Below are 23,605 nucleotides of genomic sequence, written 5' to 3' on the forward strand. Positions count from 1 at the left end.
CTGACCCCATTCTCCATTAAAACGTAATAAAAATAAATCTGGTGGTTCAAAATAATAGTATTAAAAAGATTAAGTGGCTTCTATTGAATAATTCTACAAAGAGTTCTCGGGGGTTATCAAAAAGTCATCTTAATCCTTTTTGTATACACATAACGATATTTCAGTTTGTGACATTCTAAAGGGAGATAATTTAAGAGGTCATGAACTTTGCTTTTATGTCATGTCAAAGAAATCATCAGCACTAATCATACTTGTGGTTGTACCAGTCTGCCAGGATATTAAATGTAAAGATGTTTGTTTAAATGTTATAAATTCATTTGTACTTAAAACAGTGCTTGTTTTGCAGAATTAAGACATTGTATTAACATATTTCAACAAGCAATCAATTTGGGTGTAGTAACCATGCAGCCTATGCTCACGCCAAAATTGGAAAATCTGTTTGAATATGGATTTTCTATGGTAATATACATGCACATGTATCCCCACCCCAAAACCCAGCCCCAAAAGAAATTTGACAATTCGTGTCTCCTTCTGAATATTTTTTCTCAACTTATCCTAAATCACCGCAGTCAGTTCCAGGATAAAGCTTAGCAGGGCCTTCTAATTATTTCAGTTTGAATATAACTATTAGTGAACTATTTTTTTCTTGCACAATTTCCCTAACTGGGGGTTAGTAATTTACTAACAGGATTTTGTACTGAAGTAGAAAATTGTAATTTTTAACATCTGAGTCTGGGTATGGTTTCAATTATAGACGATTTTATTTGCACAAACACATTTACAGTAAATGGTTATGGTATGAACAAAAACAGAACAATGTAATACACATTACATATAAATTAAAAATTAATCACCAGGGTGCAACAGTGGTGTAAATCTGATCAAAATCGATTAATCTATAGTTTTAACTTTATATATTAATATAATTTCTGTTAAATTAAATTGACCTTAGATTCCAACATTCATTCATGAATTTGATAGTTATTTTAAGTATTTCTACAGAGCTACTGTTTAATATATATATGCCATGTCTCTTTGTGTGAGGTGAGGTTTTGATGAAGAAATTAAATTATGGTTGTCTAATTTCATTCTGTATTGATTTCTTTGTGGTGTGTAGTGGGTGCACACCGAGAAGAAACGATATTCACCCTCTATGTTCCCACTATCACATGAGTTACAAATATGTTTTTTTCTCTCTATGTTTTTGTATTGACTCCTTTCTATTTCTAGTACATTTGCACTCAAAATGAAATTTACTGATGATCTTTATATTTTAGATTTACAAAAATTAATATATGGGAGTGTTTTAGACGGAATAAATATTTAACGGGAAAATGAGTTTTTTTCACTCATAGCTATTACTATCCACAAATATTTTGGAGATCTGAAAAATAAGACCTCCAAAATTATTTATGGACCTGAACAACTCAACTTCAGAATGCAGACCTCTTGAAATAAATAAATATATTAGGTCCTAAAATCAGTTATAAAGGTCCATAATAATTTGGGACCTGCTTACATGATTACAGTATTGACTAATTCTGCACAACAAATTTTGGTGGCTTTAAATCAGATGGACCAAATTTAAGGTACTAAGTCAAATACGTACAGCATGGACAAGTGTGCCCAAGGCCAAACCCTGGCAGATATTTGTCGCATAATTTGTGATACCAACAAGTGCCTATAAATGTCTGGTTAAAATGCAACGACTCCTGGAATATGATTAATACTTCTTACATTTTACTTAACTTGGTCAGTGAAACTGAAGCTGTCTACAAAAAGAGCTGCACAGCAACAAACGATAATAATTGGCGGGAGAAAGTTTTCGGATGTGTTCGGGTGTTATCGTATTTAAACAACTTTTTAGTTGTAAGAAAGACAACTCTTTTTTCCAGCATAAAACAAATGTAAAATTTTCACCTCAAACAAAGAAGTTTGAGGGAAAAAAACTAAAAATACTTAAATTAAATTGACTTGAGATAAGTCAAAATAATACAGTTCTACCCTTAAAAGTTAAACTGGTCAAATGATTAGAACTTGTTTTGTTGAATTATTGATGAAGGATTTTTCGCCAGAATTCTGTACCTGCGACTCAAACTATAAAATGTTTATACATTTTCTTATTTCCTATTGCTGTCCAATTTTTCTCTGAAGTTTTTAGTTCATATACTAACTTTGATAAATTAGGTTATCATCATATAATTTTTGTGGATTATTCATATTTTGTGTGTGTGTTTCATTAGCAATTACTGTCACTTTATAAGAATATTACAATATTGTTGAAAAACAATGTATTTGTATAGGTTGCCTTTGTGGTTTGGAAAATAGAAACTCTCTTTTACAGTTTGTTCATGCTTAATTGTTTTATTTTAGAAATGTCTTTCCTAGTTTTATGCAATAGTTCTGAGTTCAATATTTTTGGAATAAGATTTTTTGACAAACACAAGGAGTTAAAATCCTTGACAAACAATACCAAATAAAAATAAACTTAAAGCAAGCAACACAATATTGTTTAGTGGTACGTCTCAGTTGAGTATGTAAAACAAAGTATTATTCATTCTGTAGGAGTATTGCAGTTCTTTTAATGATGTCCAAATTGCTTCAGATAACATGCATTGCATGATGCAGCTACATGTAGATATGTATACGTCGGTTGAACACTAAACAGGAGGACCAAATATGAACACAACATTACAAGATGACATACAGACTGACAGACAAAGAACTGAATACCATACTATGTCCCTTCTAGAAAGACAAGCGTATAAAAACAAAACTTCGGATGATTTTGTTTCTTGTAAACATGAGCTGGTAATAGGGTATGTTAAGTCTCGTCACATGACTGTGATTACACAAGAATGGGTCCTAATATACCATTTATAATGCATAGAAACTTAGTCATTTACAGATGGCTGAGTTCAGTATTTAAAGCAAAACATATTTCTGTGTAAAAATACAGATGAAAATAACAGATCTATATTTCTAAAGCATAAAGGTTTTATGAAAACCACAAATAGAAAATTTTGCATTATTATGTAGCCTTTTTAGATCCTTGAAATAAGCAATAAATGCAGATCAGTCTTCAGATTTCAATAGTTCTACATAGAAAATACCGGTAAGGAAAATGGAACTAGATCTAGACTGGCATGTATATGAAACATATTTTATTAAATTCCATTCCTCTGGTTTTTGTTTTTGTCATCCACAACATATACAAAGTTTTCTTGTTAAACTGCCAAGATGTCTTTATTACAATTTAATATTTTATCAGATAACCTGAAAATGAACAAGGGGCTGTAACTCTGTCAAAATAATAATAACCAGTTCAACTAAAAATCCAACGTTATCAGCATTCAGTAACTAATTCATTTAGCTACCACTTCAAATGTAAGTCTTGGCATGTGAATGAAGCTAAGGGAAATGGAAGGAGGGGGCTAAAAGTGTAACCTCCTTCACTAAAAAGCAACACTAATAGTCAATAAACTGTTATCACAAAGGTTAGTCTCGCCTGTTCGATATTGTCAATATAATGATGTGTTTGCTAAATATTATTTATTTTGTGTTGCTTACATATTTTGTACAATAAAATGAAATAACAAAATTATCATTTTGTTTTACCACTACAAAATGCACTAGGCAACAGATGGATGACCATCGAACTAAACTTTTCTTGAGGCCATCACAAAAAACCTCGCCATTTCCAGTGGCAGGGTATAAAAAGTGGTCACATAATTACAACATGTTTGATGAGTAAATGTATATAAAATTATGAAATAGGAAAGGACTAAGAAATTGGAACATCTGACAAATTAAAGATGTGAAATACTTTAAGTGAAAAATTCTTTTTAAAATAACATGAAATTATGAATGACAAAAATGTGCTTAGCTGAGATTAATTGCTTTTTTTATTGCATCACACTGAGATAGTAGGAATTTAAGTAAAGATAAATAAAAATGTCTACATGAACTACAAAAAACCTCAATGTTTAACTTTTGGCATTAACGTTTTTAAGTCAACTTACCAAGGCTGTGGGGGTATAAGCATGAATTTGTGATGCAATGATGGTAATGACCTAGCACAAGGGGTTCATGTTTAAATGAACTTATCAGAAAACTTAACGTTTAGTTTGTGGCCACTATCACCAGAAAAGCAGAACATAAGTCTTGCCTTCCGAGACTTTTGTTGCAGGCAGGACAAAAATGAAAGTTGATATGCTGTAAATGACAAGACAAATGTTTGAAATATCCCATTTTATTTCGCCATTATTTGAAGTACAATAAGTCTCTCGCTACTCTGATCGGAACAATATTATGTACAGGATATATCATCTAGACTTTACAGCACTATAATTTGCATATATTACAAGGATGTTTTAACAAAACATGTTATGCCTACACAAGTTTGCAAAGACAATAAATATTGCACAAAATTTGGGGAAATTAATTTCCCATCACAACGGAGTGCAAACTTGTATCGTCATACATTTATTTATCAATGCTTCTATTTTTTTTCAGTAAGGGAAATCTGAACTTATATTTAAAGAGCTGCCACAAGATTGAAAATTATCTGAACAAATATATGAAGATACTGAATATGGAGAAATGTGTCTTCACCACCCTTCAGGACTGACAGATTTGTTCTAATTAGATAGGTGTTCTGTTTTCGTAAATTAAATGTGCATTAAAACTGATTAAAAGGTAATTTGAAAAATTGTAAAATTTGTTATAGGTTTCAAATGTAAAATATTTCTTCAGAATCAAATTTAGAAGAATCAGAAAGTTATGATTAATTTATAATAGATGTATAACATTTACAGAGGGGCATTATCACTCCTTTTTTTTTCTTTAAATTTCCATATTTCATAATCCCTGTAACACACATAACAATGGTAAATAAACCTATGATGATTCAAGTACCTAACCCAATACCTCAACTACAATCTCACTCAATCCACAATTCACAACCATGAAATACAAAGTCCAGTCTTAGAGTAAACTTTCTTTAGAAATTAAAGGAGCTCAAAATTTCTTCTCCATTTAAGTTTTTTTTTATTACACAATTTTTTTTTTACTTAGAATATAACATGGTAAATAATCACATTTAAATACTAGATGTTATTGCAATAGTTTTTTTTGCCTTTTTTGGTCAGATAAAATCTATGTCATTCCAAGACTGGACTTGCCTATTGATTTTGAGTAACCAGAGATGTCTTCAAATTTCTGGATGATCTCCCTTACAACACAAACTCAAAATTTCAGCATCATCAATATCAATATAATACTGCTTAAATGTAGGAATTCCATATTACAATATACAAATGCACATTATATGAAAGCAAACAGAATGCACATTAATATATTACTATATTTAGCACTTGTCTCGGCAGTGTTTTTAATTAATAATTATGAAAAACAATAAAATATTAAACACCTGGCACCATTATGAACACATGTTCAAAGGTGTTCAAGCTAAACTAGATATAAATTTATTGAAACATTTTCTAGAAAAGTATGATATTTCTTTTTGTGTAACATTTTTTAAAAAATAATTTTTGAAACTTGGAAAATATGTTTTGTACAAGAGTTAAAATTTCTTTCCAAGATGTGTCATCACAATGATCTGAAAATGAACGATTTATTATATCACTCCACACACACTAATACATGTATTGGTACATAATGTTTATACACATTGAACACACAAACTGAGGTATAAATGAACCAATGAGATTCTACCACATTTTTTCCATGATTCTAATCCAAGGAAAATAATTCAAAATATTACAGCAATGTACATGTATAAAGGCTAGTTTAATCCATGATATTTGATTTAATAATAAATGTTAACATTATCCCTGTTCTTCAAATGAAGAAAATTGGTAATGACAGTATTTTTAACTTTAAGGTTAACAAATTTCGGCAGTTTTGTGGTCTTGATATAAAATTAGATTCCTAATTTAAAAAAAAAAAACACTTTCTATTGATGTTGTTAAGACAAGACAGATCAATAGATCTTGGTATTATTCAAAAGAAATTATGTTCATGAAATCTATCATGAACAAAGAATAAAAAAAGTCTTCCAATAAAAAAATACCTCTTTACTTAAAAAATAATGCTCATATTTTGTGTAAATTTTCTTTAAGAATCTACAATGCTTTAAGTATTCTTTTCTTGTTGTAATGTTTTTCAAATTTTTCGTCGTCATATTCATATTTGTTGTAGCAATGCTACTACATATACAAGGATTTTAAACAAATAAAGATTCTGATTTTGTATTTGATGAACCAATTTGGATTCAACAAGAAGCATAGCTAATAATGGTATGAACCAGTATACATAAATATAAATACATGATAAAAAATTTACATCCTTTGGTATATAAATGTAACATCTTTTATTTCAGTACAAACGTCTTTTGAAAGAACAGTTTATTGTTCAGCTTTGCATGTTTAATTTCTTAACACTTCCAGAGATATTATAATGTCAAAATTCTATGAGAACTTCTGTTCATACATTCATTACTCCAACTTTCAAAATAAGATATTAACAAAAATTTGTACAGGATCAAAGATTCTTCCTTAAATTTATGAACATAATTTTTTTTACAAAACTGAAAGCCCTTTTATATTAAGATTAAATTGACTTGATACCATATCACATCAATAGTATTATTCTTGTCATCATAAGCACCTTTAACAATTTACAATTACAATAGTTCCCTAACATAAATATCATATCAATCCATCAATAAAATTTAACGTATTTCCAATACATGTTGTTATGCTGTTATAGAATGTCTTTTTTTACAGATCTAAGTAACCTCTAGAGTAAGAGTTCAAAGTTCAACATGAACTTGTTTTAAATTCTGCTATTTCAGTGGACATAATTGTTGACCTCAATGGACCTAACATTCCATTGTGACTGGACTGAGAAACGCTGCGTAGCTGAGTTAAAGCAGTCATAAGTTTGGCATTTGCGTTGTCGAGGGTCTGAATTCTCCTCTCTTGGGCCTCAATGACCCTTTGTTTTTGTCGAACCAGACTTTGCATATCTTCTTGATCAGCCTTCAATTCTTTTTCCACCATCATCAATCTGAAAAGAGAAAGGAGAACTCATGAATATGCATGATTAAATCCATCTCATTAATATGTATGTGAAAAAGCAATCACAAGAAATATATGCAAAATACACAGTAGTTTTTTTATACAGTTAAAATAAAGACAAAAAATGACCTTGATGAGAATTTGACGAACAAATATGTGAGCCACTTAATTATGTGACTATGAAAATGAGAGTTAACAAAAATAAGATATTATCTCAGTACCCTATGGTATATATCAAAAGTAAAAATGTTTCTTAAGATTGATTTGATAAGCTATGGTTCTTTGGAGATTTAAGGAAAATACATAAGGTAAATTTTGTGATTAGTTTCATCTGAAGACCTACATCTGAATTATATCACTAAAGTTTTAGAGACAGATTAAAAAAAATATCCATGTACATATAGTACCTTGTCAGTGTCCATGTTAAGCAAAGAAGCAAAAAAAAAAGGGTAAGTGCAAAGCACATTTATGTATACATATATAGAATTATGGTACACTGATTTCCACTTATAGAGGAAAAGCAAAGAGAAAACAGTTAAGTTTTAATAATTGATATACATGTATATCTTTGTGTTCCTATATGTCTGTACATATACTGCAACCTCATTGAGCTACTGTGCAATTGCATAGAAAGTGGAGTAGTTGTTCATGACATAGATTATATCTATTAGAACCATGAACCAACCAGCTATTCTAACGTCAATTAATACATAATTTCTAGGCCTAGTAATGGCAGGCCTACTGGTGTATAAGTATTAATACAGATATCTAGCAGACACTTAGAATGATTGACTGTAGTTTTAAGTCCTAGATCAGATTATTTCATGCGTTTTAGGACGAGAACCTTTGACCAATTGTACAGACCCTGCTTTGTTCTAGTCTAACACCCTGCCAGATGTTTATTATGCTAGTTTACAGAAGCAACAGCCTACAAAGAGGCATGTCACCCCACTCAGATATATGAAATTAACTTGAAAAGAAAAATTTATGAAAATGCCTACAAGACCGAGATTGTAACAGCTTGGAACTAACTTATGACATGACAGTGTTTTTCTTAATTGTAAATAGCCAATAAGATTTCTTTCAATAGGCATATCCAAATATGGTAAATAGTAATGTGCCTTTTAGGAGACTGAAGATTCTACTGCTAACATGGTAGACTAAATACTAAAACAAAGAAGGAAGGTGGATCTATCACTCTATATTAACCAAACCAATCTCATTCTATTGCTAAGTGTTCATAATTCAAAGGAGTGCAGGAAAAAAGAGGGTACACTGTAGCTTTCAACTCAACTGTCATTTTTTTTTCAATTTTCAATATGATTTAAAACAATTTAAAAATTTGGTTTCCTGCTAAGTCTTGCTGTTTTTATTTTCAAATGTAGCATTTCTTTCCTTATTGTTAAAAATAATAATAAACACAAGAAAATTTATGTAACAAAACAAAAGAAAAATAGAACATCAAACAATTGAGGAATGATGGGAAATGAGGGAATACAGAATAAAGAAGAGAAGAAATGAATGGGGATTGCACAAAAATATATGGATAAAATAACTGAATAAAAAATACACTAAAAAAGACATGCAAAATGATTCCATGCCTGAAAATAAGATGTTACTAAAAATAGATAACAATAGAGAACATGCTATTAAAATAATTAATTACCGTTTATGTAATCGATACAACTGAAATTATAGAATGGCAGCGTTTCGGTATTTTGGTTTAAAATAGAATTGATCTTTGTGTAAATATTTCTTACATTTCCTAATGAATGAGAGAATTAATGTGTTGGCAACATTTCATTCTTATTTTTTTCTTAAAATTTTTTTTTCTCACTTTGATAAATAGCATACTTGTCTAGACAATGTAAAAAAATGTTTCATGCTTAACAGTAAATATAAATCACGAAACATTAAATGTATATTATCTGTATATAGTGTGGTCCTAGTTTTTAAAAAAAGCATAACATGTTAAAACTGTGGACTGGGTGGATACCATTACCAACCAGAAGCTGACAAGGACAGTATATAATGAGTTTGATTATCATCCTGTACAAACCAACCCATCATTTAATTTTTTTCTTGAAAAGTCCAATCTATTTAAAATCCATGGCCTGATATTAATAAATATCACTAATAAATGTACATTAGATCAATATTTTGGACTTGGATTGTTATCTCAACTTTTTTTTTTTTAATTTGACCTTCAACTTTCAAGGTCAGTCAATATTCCTACTTTCCCCCTATAGCTGGGTGGTCAAATTTTGATACTGAATCTAACTTTCTAAGTCTGAACACATTAAATATCTTTTTTGAAATTGAATAAAATAACAATGAAAGAAATCAAGTCTGATGACATAAAGATTTCTTTCATGATATTCAACGCAGATGAAAATCAAACAACTAGCCACTGTCCAAAAGAAACTACAAAGAGCTCTACAATGCGGATCTACAGTTGAAAGCCAGGCATGAATTAAAAATAAATGAAATTTCACCACAAATAATAGACGACGTCAGGACGATGACATGCGGAATCATCTAACCTTTGAATAATTTGTTTCATCTGATCATCTTTTTGGACCTGTTGTTTCCGGAGCCTCTCTTCACTTTCTGACAGACGAACCTGCCAGTCGTCGACAAGCTGCTGTGTCCCTGTTTCATGTTCCTTTAATCTGTCTTCAGCTTTTTGAAGCCTTTTCTGAGCTTCTATTAACTGTTGCCGTAATAAGTCAACTTCTTGCTCATACTGGAAGGAAAAGTTTAATATTTATGTCCATTCTTGCTATACCAAATCATGCAAAATATTTACAGTGATATAGAGAATTATGCAAAAGCCAAAGAAGATTTAATATACAATAAAGTCTATCTAAACCAAACTTTATTTTTTGGACTGTAGATTTGGTTTGGTTTCAACAGTTAAAAACCAATGTGAAGTAGCTTCAAAGAGTGTCTGGTTTAGACAGGTTTTGGGTTTATTAAGTTTAATTTAGACAGGTGGTTTATTCAGGGTTCAGTTTAGACAGGTTTTTGATTTATTCAGTCAGGTTTAGACAGGTTTCACAGTTAAGATAAATGCATGTACATTTTGAATATTTTAAAATATTGATACTTAACACTTAAGAAAATACATGTTTACCAGTATCATTTAATTTTACTATAAAAGTTCAGATGACTAATAAATGTAAATGAGATCTCAACGACTAAAAGGACAAATTCCTTCGTTGTAGAAAAACATGAAAAGTGCATATATATATATTTTTCAAAATGCCATGAACCAAAAAAGAAAGTAAGATAACAAAGTGGATAGAATACCTCCTGTTTGGTTTTCTCCTGTTCCTGTATTTTCCTTTGAACTGATTTAATTCCCATATGTACAGCATTTTGTGGAGACAATTTTCTAGAACCAGATTCAGAACTATCTGATCTATCATCATACGAGTATTTCCGAGAACTTTGGTCAGGACTGTTAACATAGTTCCTATCACCATAACGACTAGAATTACTTGTAATATCACTATTGCTGTAAGCATGACTTGGTCCATAAGTAATATGAGACGAAATATGTGAATCAGTCGCAGTCCTACGAATAGGATCATTAATATATCGTGGCTGTGTATTAGAAAAGTCAACACTTCCAGTATGTGTTAGAAGATCTTTGGGTCGTGATGGGGCTCGACTTAGTGAGTAATGATTCGTTCCAGTAGGTGTTACATTACTATTGCGAATATCGTCACTATTTGTCGATGAAATAGATGAGTGTAATCCAAATTTCACTGGTTCAAGGTTAGATTGCACAGAATTAGATCTAGTGAACAATGACTCTGATGTAGACATGGATGAATTTGAACGAGTCATTCTATATTGTTCTTGTTCAAGAGATTCACTACTACTGGAACTAGATAATTTAGGAGCAAGGTTGCGTAACGGATCTGTACGTTGGGGACTAAACAAGTCGGAGGATTTCACGGGGCTTCTATTTTTAACAGTATCCTCTTCACTACTGGCTGACCCAGAACTGGATCCCTGTCGAACCACTTTAGGACTAGAAACAAAGTGCTTTGCACTAGTAAATTGATGTCTATACACAGGATTAGAAAATGACAATGGTTGAAGAGGAGTTTGTGATGTGTGAGATTTTGATGAAAAGTCATGTGATGCAGGGTCAATAGGTGAACTGGATTGACTGTATCCAAATGACTGGTACCCAGATGAAGCTATCGTCGATAGTTGACTAATTGACATCTGGCTTCCGTTCATATTGTGATCAGATTCCATTGATGAGTTATGTACATCCTCATCCGCGAAAGACAAAAGATCAATATATTCTCCTTGATGATTTTCTGCAACATTCACAATTTCATTCCAGGATTCATTTACTCTTTGTTCATTTGTTTTAACAGAAACATCTGACACATCAAATTTGGAATTCTTATAAAATCCAAAATCATCCTCTTCCAAATTATTTTCGGAATCGAACACTCCCGATTTTGAGCCCCTTCGGCCACGTAATACAGGAATATCATCTTCTCCACAATGTCTGAGCATTTCCCTGAGTATCTCCGTAGGTGACGTGCTAGCCTGTGGAGGCATATTGACTAGGTTATCATAGATTTGGGATTTCCTATTCTGTTTTGGAGGAGGCACCACTTGCCCAATATCTGGATTTTCAAATGCTTTCGTTAAATTGCTTAAAATGGTTGGCAATTTTCCAAGACTGGACATGGTTTCCTATTAATACAAGTTAACACAATCAAAGTACAATTATTTAATCTATCATCTTATTGGTTAAAAGAAATATCACATTCTGAAATGCAAATAAAAGCAACAAAATTTTAAATAATGTCACATATACCCCATTCCTGTTTGGTGCAGGCTTGTTATTTAAAAGTTATCAGTAATAAATGATATAATGCTTCAAGTTTAATGTAATATCTTGAACATTCAGTAATCTACATTTGATTAAGAAGTTAAATCTAATTGTGATACAAGATATAGGAATAAACAAATTTACAAGCTGAAAGTTCCAAAAGTTAACACCCATTAACTTCTGTTATAAAAAAATATTTACCTGATTGCACTTTTCAAGAGATTCAGTTAATAGATTGTACAAGACAGATAGCTCCTTTCCAAGATCAATATACCCATCAAACTCTAGAAACTGGTTGGCACCATTTGTTTCTGTTGTCTGCAGAAAAAGAAAATGAAAATTATAAATCATAAATGATAGAACAAATTTAACAAAATTTGAACAATATAAAAAAAAAAAAAGCTTCTTTTCTACCCTTTAATGTTTTTAATCCAAGAAGAGAAATGGGAAATTGATTCCAGCTAAAGATCTTTTAAGTTTTGGATTATTCCCCTTACTTTAGCTTCATTTTATCTGAAATCAAATCCATGAATTTAATGGGTTTTTTTTCCATCTTACCGAAATTTGTTGAAGAAACATGGTCATACTGTCTCTATGGCGATCAATGAAGTCATTCATAAAGGTCATGTACTCTTCTTTGGCTCCAAATCTTTAACAGATGCAAAAAAAAACCAGAATGAAATAAAAAAATAAAGAATATTGACCTGTCTATCATTGTATGTAGCATAGTTTTTTTTATTATAATATATTATTGGCACAGAGTTCAAATTCTTCATGAATTGTTTCTACAGGGAAAATAATTTTTATATCATTCTTACAGGTCTACCAGACAACTTTTCTATATCAATTTGTACCCACTGTTGTGCTAGGTTTTCCCTCACTAGCCACGAAAGCTCAACTTAACAGGAAATTGATATTCAACAGCAACCAAAATCAATCCAAATTTACTGCACCCTTTATATAAAGCCACATAAAAATATTTGAAATCAATTCATCATTCGATGGTTAAGATAGTAGTGATAAAATTTGAATGGATAGAATGGCGGAGGAACACGGTGATTCCAATACACCATGAACTCATTCAGTGGGGAATGTTACTTACTTGGTGAAGTTGGCAAGAGTTTGGATTGTCTTGGCAAGAAGAACTAGGTTCCTAGCAGCTTTATCTGGAGGATACTCTGAAATAAATTTTACATCACTGAATATTTTTATCTGTAAGATGTAAAAGCTTGGGTTTTTCCAGTGACCATGGGTTTGTCCTATTTTAATTTTTTCTGCTAATTAGTAACACAGCAAAGCCTTGTCTAAACCACTATCTGAGGTCTCATCATGTTGGTTTCAATGCATTTTGGACCTATGTTTACTGAACACCTACATGACATTAATAAAACTTAATTGGTTTTGGCTCATACAGATTTCACTGAGTTATCCACTGAAACATATTTTGATGTGTTGTACTTCCAGATGGTAACTTAATTTGTGAACATTTCATAAAAAACTTTTATTACAAGGGCAAACAAGGAAAACCAGCATACAGTTTATTTTCCCAATTTCTTACCTCTAGTTAAATTAAATAGACTTGGAGACATAATAGCAGGACAAAGAAATCTCAGAAATATGGAGGCACTTATTAGATTATCAGCAACATTTTCTCTTTCTAAATCAGCACATCTACCTCTAAAATTTGTGAAAACATCTTTCAGCTCACTACAATAGAAAAAAAGTAACATAATTCATTAAAAACTGCATGTAGATTTTAATTAAAAAAAACAATGAATCTATTAGAAATTCACAAATTGCTCCAAAAACAAAAAAATCACACATTAAATTCATGTTATTCTTTTGAAATAATCTTCAGTTCAAAAGTGTCAGTAAGTATGGCTTTACATATGAAACCAAACACATAATCAATTTAACTAAAAATAACAACACTGTAAATTATAAACTTCAAAATTTATCATCTGATCATTGCTGTCTAAATTTTAAAACTACCAAAATGTAAAATTTTGTCAGCTCAGGAAAATTGCAACCTGCCTCATACTAAAAACTGTAAAGATATGTACAAGTAAATGTACCATAAAAATAGTTTTACTGTACATTACGAACTTGACAACATAATGATAGATTACCTTGGAAAATAACAGTGTGAGTTAATAATTTTAGCGAATGCCATTTCACTGTACATGTCTAAGAGGCGTTTATGATTCTGTAAGAACTGTTGAGGAACTTTGGTAGGATCTACTTCACAATCATCTTCTGATTCTATCAGGGACTTTACAAATTCTGAGAGGGTGTCGTGTAAATACTGTAACAATGAATAAAAAAAAAATAAAAATAATGAAACACTGAGTTTATAAAATAAATTTCAATAGCCAGACCGGGTAAGTATGTGTTTCATTGATATTTTAATGATAAAAGCACAAGATTTCATGTCCAAAATGCAGTACCATCACTAAAATGGTCAACTCCAATGAAGTAAATGATATCAAATCTTATCTTACTACACTGACTTGAATGCATGCAATTTCAACATGGTTCAAAACCACACTTCTATGAAGTCATTTACTGATCAATCTACTTATTAAACTCAATAGTTCATGGTTTGTCATTAAAACTGAATAAATGCTTCAATAATCAAAACAACCTGACGGTAATCTAAAAATGTATGCAATTTCAAATAAATAGGAAAAAAAATAGAAGTTATCTCCCTTTGACTGTGTAATGACCTTCCTCACCTTTTCACCAACTAGTTTCATGTAAGCCTCCATGGCCTTGGTTCCTATTGAATTCCCTCTCATTGTCAGGTGGTTGTTATCTGAAATTAAATCACACCATGTGTCAATATCACATTTTACTTGATAATAACTTCCTTGTATATTTCTTTCTGAAAGAAAATTGAGCAATTGCTAGTCATTAGACCAAGGTCAACATGAAAAGACAGTTTCAATGTCCTCAATCGTCCCAGACAGGTGTTACAAGATTGTATTCTAGTCAGTTAAAATAATATATAATATTTAACCACACAGTTGGTAAACAATACAAAGAATTAGAGACTGTATTGACTCAGTTGGCAACAACAATTTTTTTGTAATGTCTCTCTGTAACATAACTGCTCTCAATTTCTTAGTAAGCACTTAGTTTTTCTCTACTGGTTTTTAGAACCAAAATACACCCAAAAATACAATGTACTGAATTAAATTAAGTTATCAGGCTACATGCTCATTTAAACTTTTCTAAGTATTGCCTAATCTTGGCTTCAACTGGCAAAGCCAATACAAAATAAACACCATAGTCTCCCTAACCCTCCCAATAAATGGTTTCTAACAAAAGTTAAACCATACCAAGTCGACTGACTTCAGCCATGATGACATCTGTAAGAAAATCTTTGGCTTTGCCCAGCTTCTCTAAAACATGTACCAAACATGTTGCTATATCTTCCTTGTCTTTCACACTAACAACTGGTTCAAGGGCATTACACAACTGTATGTACTCTGTACTGACATACTGAAATAAATACAAAGAGTTTGATAAAGGTACAATTTCTAATAAAAATTGGAATGCTCATTTGTATAAAAAATGTCCAATTATCGTGTCTTTATATCTAATTTTTTTTTTTTTTTTGGGGGGGGGGGGGGGGGAAGGGTTGCATTGAATGCGATTAACTTTGGTCCTGTTAGTTTATGTACTTTCATAAGACTGAGCAAAATTTACTTTCAATACCATCAACTTTCTGTTTTCATCATTCATGTTATGTAAAGCTCTGAACTGTGACCACCACTAAATTTTATACCTGAAGAGTTATAGTACAGGATAATAATTGTGAAGCACATTCTACAACAGCGTAGACCTATACTAAGTTTTAATAATGTATCACAGTATTAATATCATTAAAGACCTGAGAACAGAAAAAGTTTCTGTTGTAGCAAAGGCCGTTACTTTAATGTTCAGTATCTGATTTTATCCACAGGTTAAAAAGGTCAACAGGTGAAGTTATATATCTATATTAAAATTTGTATGCTTTTCAGATATTGTAAAATAAACTTTTACAGAGGCCTTGAACAGGAAATTAAAGTTATGTTAAATTTTACATCATAAATACCACAATTTGATATACATTTATATTTATCATGCTGTGAGACACTGTAAACCTGATAGGAAAGTTCTTTGCTAGGTGATGCAGTTTCTATATATTTAAAACAGAGGAACTTGGCATTATGATTTCAGGTTTTTTTTTCTTCAAGAGCTTAATTATATCTATATCTACATAACACTTTTTGACTTCCCAGTTCTGCATTCTTATTTTTCAGTTTTGAAGAATTTTGGACAAATCAGGTTTAAAACATTTAAGTAATGTCCTAGTCATCCCTTTTAATCAGAGAAGTGTCTTCTATATTCAGGGTTTAAGACTGGCTCCAGCCCTAATAACCATTCAATTCATCTTCTCATTGACCTTAAAGTCAGGTTTCTTATTTCTTCAGAATTTAAATGAAGACAATGCTCGTGTGTTAGAATCTCAACACCCCTTTACCCTTAATGTCTTCTGGTTCATTATTCCTCTGACATTACCTGTGAAAATTCTTGGTATGTATCAACAGGAAGAATTTGTACAGTATGGTAGCGAGCCTTAATCCTAATCAATGGATTCTCGCTCTTATTCTCTTTTCCTACACGTCCAACAGTGCCAGACATAGAGTTAAACCATTTCTCTACATAACTACGGCCACTGATTTCTGAAGCTGGGATGTTAATATAACCTGAAAAGATAAATGCAGAATTTAGACCATTTTGTCTATTTGCTTTTGTTGAATTCATCTTCATGTCATAGAGTACAGACTGTAATTTAAGTTAGAATTAATAGCTTTAAAACATTTGGTAATTCCTGTGTAAAATAGGTTGTTTATACAATGCACATTTTTCACATAAACATGCACCTACTTAAAGTGCATTTAAAACATCAGCAAATGAATGTGGTATACATTTTATGGTGTCTATTATAGTAATTATGAGCTGTTAAAGGGTAAAGTATTAGGCTGAGTTATGAATGGGTAAAGTATTGGGCTGAGTTGTGAAAGGGTAAAGTATTGGACTGAACTGTAAAAGAGTAAAGTATTGAACTGTTTCAGGAAAGAACCATCAGAACCTCACATGGAAGAAAACTGCACTTAGGACTGTAGGTATCAGTCTGTGATTTTCCTAATCATCAATTAATTGAAAATTCTGTAGAGATATTGTTATTCATGAAGCTGAATGACTACCCCTATATACACATTTTGTGACTTGTTAGATAAACTAAACCCTAGTTTGTTTGTGTTTCTTTTTTGTCTATATCTTACCAATTAACTGGTTTCTATCTTTCTTCTTCTTTTTGTCTGCTTCTCTGTACAGATTAACTGTGACTATTTGAGTATCTCTTAAATTACTGAAAAGGAAATAAATTCAAATGAACCATCAGTGATATCTGCACTTCACCAGAAAATAACATGTAAATCTGTCCATAGATTTCATATCCCTGATTCATTATTCTTATCACAATTAGCCAGTTAGGTGCATTTGTTTTTATTTTTATGAACTTTAAAGAGAATATTTGAAATTCTATAGAGCTGTAGATATCAGTGAATGATTAATGAGATTAACTGTTCAGTATGAGCTCCCAAAACACTATAAAGGCTGTTTGTAAACAAAATCAATAGGCTCTTTGATGACACATCCAATGAGTAATCTCCCTTTATCAAACACATGTCCAGACCATAAATATTGACATTTATTATTTATTTACAATTCTATCTTCATTTATCTATTTTTACAATCAGTCTAATTATAACCTCTCCAAAATCACCTAGTTGGTATTAATAATCATATTATTATAACAAGGCTATTTTAGTCCAGGCAGGTAACCACACACCTGAATGTTTTACATGTATTATTAAGATTACATCATGTACATATTTATCAATTGATAAGGGACTGTTTGTCACTGGTAACAATGTAATCAGCTGTTATGAAAAATTACATGAAAATGGACAATGAAATGCCCATCGAAATTCTTGTTACCTAACCTATGACCTCATAGCAAAATATGAAGGATTAACATGACAGAGGATTCCCCAGGGGTTAGTGGGGGTGTAAAAACATTTCACAGGATGAGCAATTCGGCCTTTTGTAAAGTCATTTCATTTAATTCTGATTTTTTTGCGCATGCTGGTCAAACTTTACAGCTATGTGGATTGGTATCCTGGATTCAGGTTGAGAAAATTACGCTTTCCAGAGTGACAACTTACTTGAATTCAAAATGCTCTCCCCAGAACAGCATTTCAGACTTCATCTTGCTGGAGGTCCTGGCATACAAAACTTTATCCAGACAAATTTCACAGAAATATCTGAAAAACAAGAAAGAATTTCTAAATTATGCAATTATCCATCAACTTACACAAAGGTTAAGTGAAGTTTGCAGGCCTTCAGTTAGGGTTAAGTGTTTCTTCATAAGTATTTCACAAAAAGCTTCAAAGAATTTTGTGACACGATGATTGCAAAAGATGGATTGCATTCTCCAGTTCAGAATCTTTCAACGAAACTCTTTACAAAATTGTACAGGAATGTGAGCATCTGTAGTTTGTAAAATCTGCCATTGACAGCAAAGCCATGTAAAATAGGTAAAACAATTTATTTTTTCCTCTATAATACTGGGTTTTCATACTGCCATCTTGGCATAAGAGATCACTGTCCTGAACTTATCTAAGCACCACTAATTCATCATAAATTTTAAATTAATTTAGGCCATGAGAAAATACCCTTCATCCCAGGTGGTTCAATTATCAAATAATAGCAGATAGCTGACCATGTGATGCCCAGACACGAACAGCTGTTAGCCTGGAATTTTTATGACATATTTAAACAGATCAAATTAAAATAACAGTCTTGATGAACCCTAAACCAAATCATAACTGTATATCTGACCAAAGGATCAAACTGCCAGTGAATATTTTAATTGATCCCAAATGTGCTGCAGAATAACTTCAAGTTAATGTACTGGTAAAAAACTATAGAGAACTGCAGTCCCCTGCAAAGTACATTTTTGTACTTAGCCATGTAAATCTCATAAAATCTAGGTATCCAGCAGGACTGCAGTTGTGTTAAAAGGATTCAAGTCAGCAACATTATGGCCTCATTATATACTAGAACATAAGTGTTTGCTTGGCACTGACCTCTCAGTCAACACACTATATTTCATTAATAATAAAACTTGATCAATTTTTAGATTAAGAAGTAATTTAAATGTCATTTTCCCATCAAGTTTCCTTGAGCATACAAAAAATGCAAGTTCATGTCATTTTGAAATAAATTTTGACGATTTCTGTGTTGATATTTCCGGTGATGAGTGAATAAGAGGATCAAAAGTAAAATAAACATCCTGCATTCAACCCATCGAAACCTGTCAAGCTTAAATTTCAAATACAGCTGAAACCCTTCACAGAGAGTGATAAATTTTACTGAAAGAAAGATATCAATCTATTGCCAAAAAGAAGGTAAAAATTTGATCAGTGCAGAAAGAACAAAACATTCAAATGAAGTACTTTCATAAAAGTGTGTTACAACCTCATGACTCCTTCAGGAGGATAAATGCTTGGGTCAAACAAGATAAATCCTGGGAATATAAAAGTGTTTATCATGTTTCACAACATTTTCCCACATTAATTTTCCTGGTCAAAAGTTGGATTAAACTTAAAACCATCATAGTTGTATGAAATGAATCTGCCACATCAAATTGCATCCATTAAAACATATACATTTCTATTTTAAACAGTGGGACCAACCAAGAGAAAAAGTTAAAGAATGTCACTTTTTTGTTGGTGACATTGTAAAGTACCAATATACCCTTGCTATTATCGTTTTTCATTCTTTTTCATCATTTTTCATGCTTTTAACCATGTGACAGGTGACAAAGCAGAAGGACACAGGTCATTTTGTACCTCACAATAAAAGAGTTCCAGCATATTTGTTTACATCTCCCCTGAATGGTTAAACTAATCCTTTTGTACCCATTGATATATAATCTCTATAAAGACCCAGTGGGAAGTCACTTTTTACATGGCTTTTGCCATTATGAGTGACTTAGACATCAGAAATAACTAGTTTGATGAATGCCAAATTTTTATCATATTTGGCAGATGGTAAAACACTGACTAGGAGACAACACAACAGTCTTGCAGAATACATTCAGATATTTCTAAATGCATTTTTTGCATTTAAATATTTTCTAATGTCTAAAATTACAAAATGAATCTTTTTAATGGGTTAAGAGTACTTAACAGGTGTTTAAATCTAAACATTACCACAGAGGTGAATTAAATTTCTCTTTCAATTAACTGAGAGCCTGTTATTGTGGTCTTCAGTAACACAATATACCTTACAATTATGTTCTTAAATAATGTTTATAGTGCACTTTTCATATTATCAACCTCTCCCCCCTTTAATACAATTTAATACCCAAAGAACACGCAACAGGGCTACAAAAAGGTTAGAAGATAATGCAAGTAAATAGTTGCTGACTAGAATACAAATACACAGATATTAAGGTTTTAAGTCCCTATTTTCAGAGCAAGAACTAATGAATCTTGTTAGTAATCAGTCTCTAATTTTGTGATAGAACATGATATTAACCAATGAAATATCATTCTAGAGGTCAGAGGTTAAACAGATTTCCTTTTTGATCATCTACTTTAAATTCAGTTTTGTTCCTTCAAACACTTAATTTATCAAGAAATTCGTGAGACAACTCATCTTGTTCAGAAAACTTCCCTGAATAGTAGTAATTCATCATTCTGGAAAATTAGAAACTCATGTAGATTAAAGCAAACTTTAATATACATTACATTAGCCAAGTTTCCGCAGTGAAAGAGGGCACATACATGTATAGATCAAACACAGTTGAATGACTAGTAAACATCATGTATCATCTGGATAGAATTGTAACTTCAATATCTATGTAGAACTGTCAACAAGTAAGTTATACATAGAGAGCTGTCCAAATATCTTCCTTTAATCAGGGGTTCATATTAGTGGTGGTCTGAAGACGGACACCCTAAACTTCTGACCCCAGGACCTTTAACCTTTTAATTGACACATTTATATCATCAGTTTATAATTTTTTCAAGTAGACCATTGCGTTATATATTACAGGGAGACTTGTAGCAAGTCTAACATAGTGTCAAATTTTACAATATTCTGATCAGATTTCCAAGTGCTAAGGTGAACAATCTTTATGAACAGTGCATTTTTTATAGCTTTGAACTGTTTTCACCCAGATAAGCAAACCATCAAACATGATACATCAAAAGAAAGGCAGGCGGTTTCCTTATCTCCTTTAGCTAATTACTCCACTTCTCCATTCAAGTACATGTACTGTGATCTTAAATTTCAAGATGTTAAAAGGTACACATCACCATGAACCAGAACTTGATCACAGTGTAGCTCAAAAATAAATAGCAGTACTTTTCTCATGGAGCAAGAAGCATTGAAACAAGTAAGGGAAGTTAAAAAGTGAGGTGGGGGGGTTATCATGAATCAGTCACCTATGGCTAACTTGCTGGTGGACTGACTTTTTTTATTACGTCAGATGAGCTGGTTATATATTGAGAATGATACTCACTTCTTTTTAGCAGGTACATTTTTGGCTTCTTTGATCCATAGCTTTAGGGAATTGTCAGTTCTTCTGATGTGTTCTTGGTTTGGTTGAACAGACTTTCTCAAGCTGTAATACCAGAAATAAAAACATGTTTGATCAGTGATCATATCCAGAAAAGAATGATTGTTATAATTCACTATGAAAATGAGTCAGACTTTAAACAGATAACTGTACTTTCAAATCATCAAGACAAAAAAAACTTGGTAGATATGGGTTAATTCTCACATTAACTCTTCACCTTCACCTCCATATAGTTTAGAATAATTATGCTACAGTGAAATCTGTCTAAACTGAACCCTGAATAAACCAAAAACCTGTCTAAACTGAGGCCTGAATAAACAAGAAACCTGTCTAAACTGAGGCCTAAATAAACAAGAAACATGTTCAAATAAGATTCCATCTAACTCCTTTTTACATTTTTGAAACTGTCTAAACCATCTTAAACAAAACAAATCTTTCAATGGAAGTTTAAGCCAGGTTTCACTGTATTATATTATCTACAGTGTGTCCTACTCAAACAGCCTCTATTACAAAAATGTACCATCATCCCATTAAAAAATTGCTATTGTAAGAAGGAACTGCTTGAAGTACTTTTGAACATGTATATACAATGTATACAACCATTTCTCAGTCATGAAATTAGCCAAAATCAACATCCTTCAACAAAATGAAAAATGAGCAGGGTTTTGGGGATTTTTTTTTCTTTCAAGGTGACCATGATGAATGTAATAATAGTTAAAATATACTCTCATTAAAAGTTAGCCACATTCATCACCTGGGTAATAACTGTGTAATTGAAATGTACCAACTAAATATCTATAAGGGTTCCAGTGTGTCTGTAGGGAGTAGTTTTAATAGAGGAGTAAACAAAACACTATAATTAATTATTTTCTACATATTAATAATGTTACTACATTTGTTTCCCTAATGTTAGCGGGGGAGTTGTACTATATACAATAAAAACAATGTCTTTTTAACATTTTCTTGTGGTTTTTGGTAAGATCAGTGGACAAAACATGGCCTGACTGTCATTTATCATCTCAGTATGAATATTTATAACAGATAATATTTATATTTATTTGTATTTAGCTTCAGGAAGAAGATTTGTTCTTAGACAACAAATATTTGTCCTTCAGTCCACAAACGTATGACAAAGTATATAACTGCCATCACATCCCTGTAACAATGTCCAAAAAAAAGCCCTAAACTACTTCGTCTGGTAGTAAAACTGACATAATTTTTCATTAAGTATACTTGATCTGTCGACATACAAGGACGGTAAAACAAGGAAACATTTCAAGTTCAAGAGAAAAATACATTGTATCAAAACCAATGTACAGTGATATTTAATATGAACTTGGTGGTACAAACTTCCCATCACAATAGATTACATCATCAACAATAAAATACATGTGGGAAAAGGCAAGAATAGCAGCAAACTCTGCACAAAATACTTCTTCCTTAATACTCTAGAAAAGGCCACAAAAGGATTTCTATTTTGGTAATAAACGCCAGAAAATATTCCATAAGAATTTCAGACCCACAGCCCATAGAATCAAACATAATATATTTAGATGAAACTTTCTTGACTTAAAAAGTGCTTAACCAATTTAAAGCTTGTTTTTAACTGTTTTTAATACTATCTTGCTTCTAAAAGGGAGGGGTAGTCATTATAGCACCCTGAACCCCCTAGCTTTAAGGTTACTAACCTTCCAATCCATTTGTCTCTTTCTTCAGCAGTACGGCAGGATATGTATTTACTTCCATTTGAAGTGGATATTTGGAAACAATGGTCTTGTCCAAGAACACTCGAATGCAGTGGTTTGATGTCAAGGTCAGATGCCGTCAGGTCTATGGCATGCATGTTGACGTGGTTTGTCAGGAGGGACTCATGGGACCGTGATGATCTGATCCGAGAGTTTATCAAATTCCTGAAAGGAAAAGTGACAATTT

At 31.7% G+C, this 23,605-nt stretch overlaps 1 protein-coding gene across 29 annotated transcripts in view; it reads right to left on the minus strand.

The window, feature by feature from the left end:
* Positions 1-4,236: 4,236 nt before the first annotated feature.
* Positions 4,237-23,605, minus strand: part of LOC148612838 (disabled homolog 2-interacting protein-like) — a 119,092-nt gene continuing 99,723 nt past the window's right edge. For 27 of the 29 annotated variants that reach the window (XM_088594614.1, XM_088594618.1, XM_088594616.1 and 24 more), the window contains 15 exons: positions 23,362-23,583; positions 21,617-21,718; positions 18,249-18,347; positions 17,304-17,389; positions 16,537-16,724; positions 15,312-15,474; positions 14,706-14,785; positions 14,100-14,275; positions 13,529-13,677; positions 13,073-13,148; positions 12,529-12,619; positions 12,172-12,288; positions 10,416-11,831; positions 9,647-9,849; positions 4,237-7,092 (listed from right to left, as the gene is read on the minus strand). In XM_088594614.1, the coding sequence (XP_088450740.1) occupies positions 6,843-7,092; positions 9,647-9,849; positions 10,416-11,831; positions 12,172-12,288; positions 12,529-12,619; positions 13,073-13,148; positions 13,529-13,677; positions 14,100-14,275; positions 14,706-14,785; positions 15,312-15,474; positions 16,537-16,724; positions 17,304-17,389; positions 18,249-18,347; positions 21,617-21,718; positions 23,362-23,583 (3,418 nt within the window). In that variant the 3' untranslated portion in view covers positions 4,237-6,842. Of the gene's footprint in view, positions 7,093-8,769; positions 8,790-9,598; positions 9,850-10,415; positions 11,832-12,171; positions 12,289-12,528; positions 12,620-13,072; positions 13,149-13,528; positions 13,678-14,099; positions 14,276-14,705; positions 14,786-15,311; positions 15,475-16,536; positions 16,725-17,303; positions 17,390-18,248; positions 18,348-21,616; positions 21,719-23,361; positions 23,584-23,605 lie in introns of all 29 variants that reach the window. The other 2 variants (XM_088594621.1, XM_088594619.1) reach the window with 2 other exon arrangements.

The sequence above is a fragment of the Perna viridis genome, chromosome 7, assembly GCF_037379345.1.
Source record: "Perna viridis isolate PV_CMFRI_1.1 ecotype Kerala chromosome 7, ASM3737934v1, whole genome shotgun sequence".
Classification (NCBI taxonomy): Eukaryota; Metazoa; Mollusca; class Bivalvia; order Mytilida; family Mytilidae; genus Perna; species Perna viridis.